This window comes from Athene noctua, chromosome 2 (assembly GCF_965140245.1).
Source record: "Athene noctua chromosome 2, bAthNoc1.hap1.1, whole genome shotgun sequence".
Lineage (NCBI taxonomy): Eukaryota > Metazoa > Chordata > Aves > Strigiformes > Strigidae > Athene > Athene noctua.
Window position 1 is genome coordinate 164,982,761 of NC_134038.1, and position 6,000 is coordinate 164,988,760.

Genomic DNA, 6,000 nt, shown 5'->3' on the forward strand with positions numbered 1-6,000 from the left:
TCACCGCCCTGCCTGGCACTGCCCTGTGGCCTGCACCCCCAACAACACCCCCACTGTCCCCTGGAATGTGGTGGCAGCATCTCCATTCCCATCCCATCCCCATCCCTATCCCCATCCCATTCCATCTCCACCCCCATCACATCCATCCCTATCCCCACTCGATTCCCTCCCATGCCCATCCCCATCCCATCCCTATTCCTATCCCTATCCTCATCCTATCCCATCACATCACATCCCTATTCCTATTCCTATCCCATCCCATCCCCATCAAAATCCCATCCCATCCCATCCCTACCTGCATCCCATCACATCCCTATCCTTATCCATATCCCATCCCATCCCATCGATATTTGTATCCCTATCCCCATGCCATCCCATTCCCATCCCCACCTCATCCCTATCCCTAGCCCCATTCCATCCCTAGCCCCATCCCCATCCCAATCCCCATCCCATCCCTATTCCTATTGTTATCCCCATCCCATCCCATTCATTCCTAATCCCTATTCCTATCCAATACCATCCCCATCCCATCCAATCCCATCCCTATCCTTATCCCCATCCCATCCCATCTCATCCATCCCATCCCTATCCTTATCACATCCCATCCCTATTCCTATCCACATCCCATCCTTATCCCCACCCCCACGCCATCCTGATCCCAACCCCATCCAAATCCCATCACATCCCTATTCCTATCCCTATCCCCATCCCATTCACATCGCATCCCTATCTTTATCCGCATCACATCCCTATTCCTATCCCTATCCCCATCCCATTCCATCCCCATCCCATCCCTATCCCCATCCATAGCCCATCCTGTCCCATTCATTCCCTATCCCTATTCCTATCCCATCCCCATCCCATCGAATCCCATCCCATCTCTATTCCTATCCTTATCCCCATCCCTATCCCATCCCATCCCTATCCCCATCCTACCCAATCCCATCCCTATCCCCATCCCATCCCACCCAATCCTATCCCTATACTTATCCCCATCCCATCCAATCCCATCCTTTTTCCTATCATTATCCACATCCTCATCCCCATCCCACTCCATCCAATCCCATCCCTATCCTTATCCCCATCCCCATCCCATCCCATACCCATCTAAATTCCATCCCATCCCGTTCACATTCCATCCCTATCCTTATCCCCATCCTATTCACATCCCTATTCCTATCCCCATCCCCATCTCATCCCTATCCACCTCCCATCCCACCCCATCCCATCCCATGCTTATTCCTATCCCTATCCACACCCCATCCCATCCCCATCTCATCCCTATACCCATCCCATCCCTATTCCTATTCTCATACCCATCCCATCCCGTCCCATTTGTTCCCCATCCCTATTCCTATCCCATCCTATCCCATCCCCATCCCATCCAATCCCACCCCATCCCTATCCCCATCCCATCCCTATCCCTATCCGATCCCATCCCTATCCCCATCCAATCCCATCGCATCCCCATCCCATCCCATCCAATCCCATTCCTATCCTCATCCCCATCCCATCCCATACTTATCCCCATTCCCATTCCCATCCCATCCCCATCCAAATCCCATCCCATCCCTATTCCTATCCCTATCCTTATCCCCATCCTATTCTCATCCCTATCCTTATCCCCATCCCATCCCCATCCCCATCTCTATCCCATCCTTACCCCTATCCCCATCCCCACCCCACCCCTCTCCTCCCCCACCGCAGAAGCTCCTGTTCCTCCAGCTCAGCTCTGTCCCCTCCGCGGCACAGCGCCGGGCGTAGGCCGCCAGCACGGGGCACAGGCAGCGCTGCCCGTCCCTGCAGGCGCAGGCCTCGTGCAGGCAGAGCTGCCAGAACGGCTCCAGCTCCACCACCTGGTGACAGGGCTGGTGGCAGGAGGGGCAGGTCAGGCCGTGGCCCCGGGAACCAGCGCTGAGCCGGGGCGGGGGCCGCTCAGCACCTGGAAGGCCGGGCCGTGCAGGACGGCACAGGAGGCCTCGGCCAGCTCCTGCCACCCAGCGAAGTCACCACAGGGCTCGAGGGGGAAGGGGCCAAGCGCGGGGCAGTCGCTGGACACCCTGTACGTGTTGGCGAAGGCAGAGACGCCGCTCTCCACGTCGCCCGCTGGTGTGGTGAACTCATCCCCCTGGTTCCAGCTGTAGGTGCCGCAGAGCCCCCGTACCTGCCGTGCCAGCACGGGGGCTCAGGACAGGCCCCGCAGCACCGCGGTTGCATGGCTCCGCACGGCCGGGGGCGCACCTTGCCGGCAAAGGCGGGCTGGAGGGTGATGTAGGTGGTGGGGGCCTCCAGCCCCCAGAGGATGTAGGCCCCGAATGTCTGGAGCAGCAGGAAGGATGAGGACACGCGGCGCACACTCAGCTCGGCGCCAGCAAAGGGCAGCGGCACCTCCCGCCCATCCACCGTCACCTCACCTGCTCCAGGAAAACACGAGGGACATCAGAACACAGACCCTCACCCTGGGCCGGCACCCACCGCCCCACCGGGGTGCGGGGAGAGTCCCCGTGGCTCACCTGTGCCACGGAGGCGGGCAGAGGTCCGGCGGGCGCTGACAGAGAGGGACCGGGGGCAGCCAAGGGGCCGGTGGCCATGGCAGGGCTTGTGCTCGGCCGTGATCAGCAGCTGCCCCTCCACGAAGTCCTGGGAGGGAGAGAGACCCCACTGACCCCCCAAAACCCACGCCAGGGACCTTCGGGGCAGCTCCCCACCACCCCGGCTACCATCCTATCCACCCTGGTGGTCACCCTCACCTGTACCAGGGTGTAGGCACAGGCACCCAGGAAGGAGAAACGCCGGTGGTCGAAGGTGACGTAGTGGCGGCCCCCCAGCACCACGCACTCCCCCGGGCACCGGTCCTGGCTGCAGAGCCAGCGCCCGCCCTGGCACGTGCTGTGGGCATAGGAGGGGACACTGGGCTCACCGGAGTGAGGACACCACAGCCACGGGCACAGGTGCATGGGTGCTTGTCCCTTGTCCTCCCCAAAAAAAACGCCACAGTGTGCCGGGCACCATGCCCATCCGTGAGGTTCGTTCCCCAGCAGTGCAGGATCCAGCCCCGGTGCCCCGGCGTCACTCACCACCGGTTGCAGCGCTGGCGGATGCTCTGGCCCGGGGAGTAGCGCTGGCGGCGGTGGTGGCAGGGGCAGGTGTTCAGAGGTACACAGACCTCCCCATCCCGGTAGAGCCCCGGCGCACACTCACAGCCGCCCGCGCAGTCCTGGCGGCACGGGCCCTCCTGGGCGCTGCCCATGGCCGCGCAGTCAGCGGGGCAGGAGGAGACGCAGTCGGAGAAGCGCTGCCCCGCTCCGCAGCGCCGCTCTGCCGGCACAGACACCGCGCTCAGCACCGGCGGGTTTGGCACCCACGGGCCTGAGCCTGTGGGGATACCCCCCGCCCCGTGCCGTGTCCCTACCACAGAAGCCAGCCTGGCGCCAGTCGATGTAAGTTTGGTGCCTGGCACATTCCCGCGAGTAGGCGGCAAAGGTGTCGCAGACGGCAGCAGGCGGCGAGGGCCCGGCGTCCCCCTCCCGGCACCACACCTCCAGGCACGCCGCGTAAAAGCCGCCGGGGTCAACCTGTCGCGGGGGGGCAGCGGGTGAGGGTGGAAGGACCAGCACCCCCACCCCGTACCCGCCAGCTCGCCAGGGCACTGGGTGCTCACACACCTCGCCATGGCACTGGAGGAAGGGCTCGGCCAGCAGCTTCCCGCAGACGGCCTCAGCCGCCTGCCGCACCGCGTCGCCTGCTGCACAGCCAGGGCCGAGCTCTACCGCGTCCCTGCAGGCAGGCTGAGCCCAGGGGGGGACCCTCAGAGCCAGGGTGACCCCGCTGGAGACCCCCAAGTCGGACACGGGGGTCGGCAGCTCTGATCCCTCCCGGCACCCGGCCCTGCCCCCCCAGTACCTCCAACCCGGCATCAGGAATCTTCCAGGAGTTGCCAAAGCTGGTGGCAAAGAGGGCCACGTCCCCCCCTGGCTGCAGGAAGTCATCTAGGGGTACAGGGGGGCTGGGGCAGGAGGGGGAGGACACAGCACATGGCCCCAGCACAGCTGCCCCCACACCACATCTCCCCTCGAGGGAGACAGCAGAGGCGTCGCCGGGAAGGTGACACTTACCGGCAGGGTCATCGTTGTAGGGGCCACAGAGCCCCCGCGTGCCGCCCCGCAGCTCAGCCTCGACTGTCACGGTGACTGCCTGACGCCCATCCGAGGCCACCCGCACGCCCAGCCCGCTCACCACGGCCACCCAGTCACCGAGCCACGTGACGCTGATCCCTGCCGGCACCACAGCAGGCAGCTCGGCACGGCGCGGCATGGCACGGCACGGCACAGCACGGGGTCGGGCATGGGGACCCAGGAGCCCTCACCATTGTGTAGGAACGGCCGTCCCTCCGGCACTGCCAGGCTGTTCACAGAGACATTTCGGCCCCGGGCCACCACCATATCCATGCCGAAGGTCATGTGCAGCGCCTGCGACACCGTGGCGTCAGCCGGCACCAGGGCCCGTCCCCACAGCGTGTGCCGGGGCCACCAGGACCCCTCCAGCTGCTGACGGCCATGGTTGCCCAGGGATTCTGTGGCCATGCCAGGGCACAGCATGGGGCCGTGCCGTGGGGACTGACCGATGGCCCCTCTCGTCCCCAGCGCGGGGGATCCCCCTCCTCCCACCCACAAACAACCCCACCATGGGGGCAGCTGGTACCCGGGGGTTGCCGGCGGTGATGGAGACGGCCCAGGTGCCATCGGCAGCGGTGGCCAGGCTGTAGGTGCACTCGCCAGAGAAGTGGAAGTGGGTCCCGTCGAAGGTGCGGTAGCGGGACCCGGCCCAGGCCAAGCAGCTGGCCGAGGGGCCCCAGTGTCGGCCAGCCGCTCCCCGCAGGGATGAAGGGGGCAATGGCCGCGGAGACGCCTCTCCGGACCCACTGGCGAGGGGCAGGCGTGTGCAGGCGAGGCAAGGCGCGGCGGAGCCATTCCTCCAGCTGTGCCCCCAGGGGTGCCGGCAGCACTCGGCCAGGCTCATGGCGGAGAGGTTGTGGCTGCCAGCGGCATCCCGGCACCGCCATGTGCCATAGCAGCGGCCCAGCGAGCCCTCGTCTGCAGCACAGACACGCGCCTCGCATCCGTCAGCGAACACCGGGCGCCGGCTGGGTGCCAGGGGCTTGGGGACAGCACCACCGGTGTCACCGCGCCTCGCTGCCCACCCCTACCTTCGGTGCAGCGGGGCCCGCTCCAGCCCTGGCAGCAGGCACGCACTGTGCGGTTCCACACCACCGGCCGCACCTCGGGGGGTCTGCGGGGCGAGGGGGGGGGGTTGGAGAGCCTCGGCGTTAGGGTGGGGCCCTCCTGTCCCCCAGCGTCACCCTCTGCCGGCGCTCACCTGTAGATGTAGCAGAGGGGGGTGCCGGAGCCAGGCTGGGCGTCGCGGTGGGGCTCGCCACGGTCCCCGCCATAGGCCCGGCGCATGCGGTGCTGGTCGATGTGCCAGCCCGCCAGGCTGTAGCGGTAGAGGCTGGCGCAGGGCACTGCGTCCTCGCGCCGCGGCGTCACCTCCTCCTCCACCGTCACCTGCACCGTCTGCTCGCACCAATGCCTGCCACGGCACCTCGTCACCCACCGCACCCAAACCGGGGCCGGCATGTTTCCCCCCCCTGCGCTGGGCCCCACGTCCCCGTCACGGCACACTCACCCTGTAGCCGCCTCCACCGCAGCCGCCCACAGCACCAGGGCCACCAGCAGCCCACTGGCCACCCAGAACAGCGACGTCCCAGCCATGCCGCGCTGCACCGGCCACCTGGGCAGAGGAGGAGGCCCATTACCGGTGGAGCAGCCCCGCGGGCACGTCCCCGGGTGCGGGGGGATGCCTCGCACGTGCTGGCACAGCGAGGAGCGAGGCGTCGTGACGGGGACATCTGTGGGCCGCCCCCCAGGATGGGAGTCACCTCAAGACGGGGCTTGCACCCCACCCCAGCCCCTCTCACCCCTGCTCCGTCCTGGCTGGCTC

The 6,000-nt window shown here is 66.0% G+C and overlaps 1 protein-coding gene across 1 annotated transcript in view; it reads right to left on the reverse strand.

Moving 5' to 3' along the window:
- The window catches only part of LOC141956721 (SCO-spondin-like), a 29,386-nt gene extending 23,750 nt beyond the window's left edge, over positions 1–5,636 (reverse strand). Inside the window, exons 1-14 of the mRNA XM_074897523.1 lie at positions 5,377–5,636; positions 5,207–5,289; positions 4,702–5,093; positions 4,367–4,469; positions 4,116–4,274; positions 3,904–3,989; positions 3,666–3,788; positions 3,413–3,575; positions 3,078–3,318; positions 2,751–2,889; positions 2,514–2,640; positions 2,242–2,414; positions 1,943–2,164; positions 1,703–1,868 (exon numbers count right to left, since the gene is read on the reverse strand). Coding sequence (XP_074753624.1) covers positions 1,703–1,868; positions 1,943–2,164; positions 2,242–2,414; positions 2,514–2,640; positions 2,751–2,889; positions 3,078–3,318; positions 3,413–3,575; positions 3,666–3,788; positions 3,904–3,989; positions 4,116–4,274; positions 4,367–4,469; positions 4,702–5,093; positions 5,207–5,289; positions 5,377–5,636 — 2,437 coding nt within the window. The remainder of the gene's footprint in view (positions 1–1,702; positions 1,869–1,942; positions 2,165–2,241; positions 2,415–2,513; positions 2,641–2,750; positions 2,890–3,077; positions 3,319–3,412; positions 3,576–3,665; positions 3,789–3,903; positions 3,990–4,115; positions 4,275–4,366; positions 4,470–4,701; positions 5,094–5,206; positions 5,290–5,376) is intronic.
- Between the last annotated feature and the right edge of the window lie 364 nt (positions 5,637–6,000).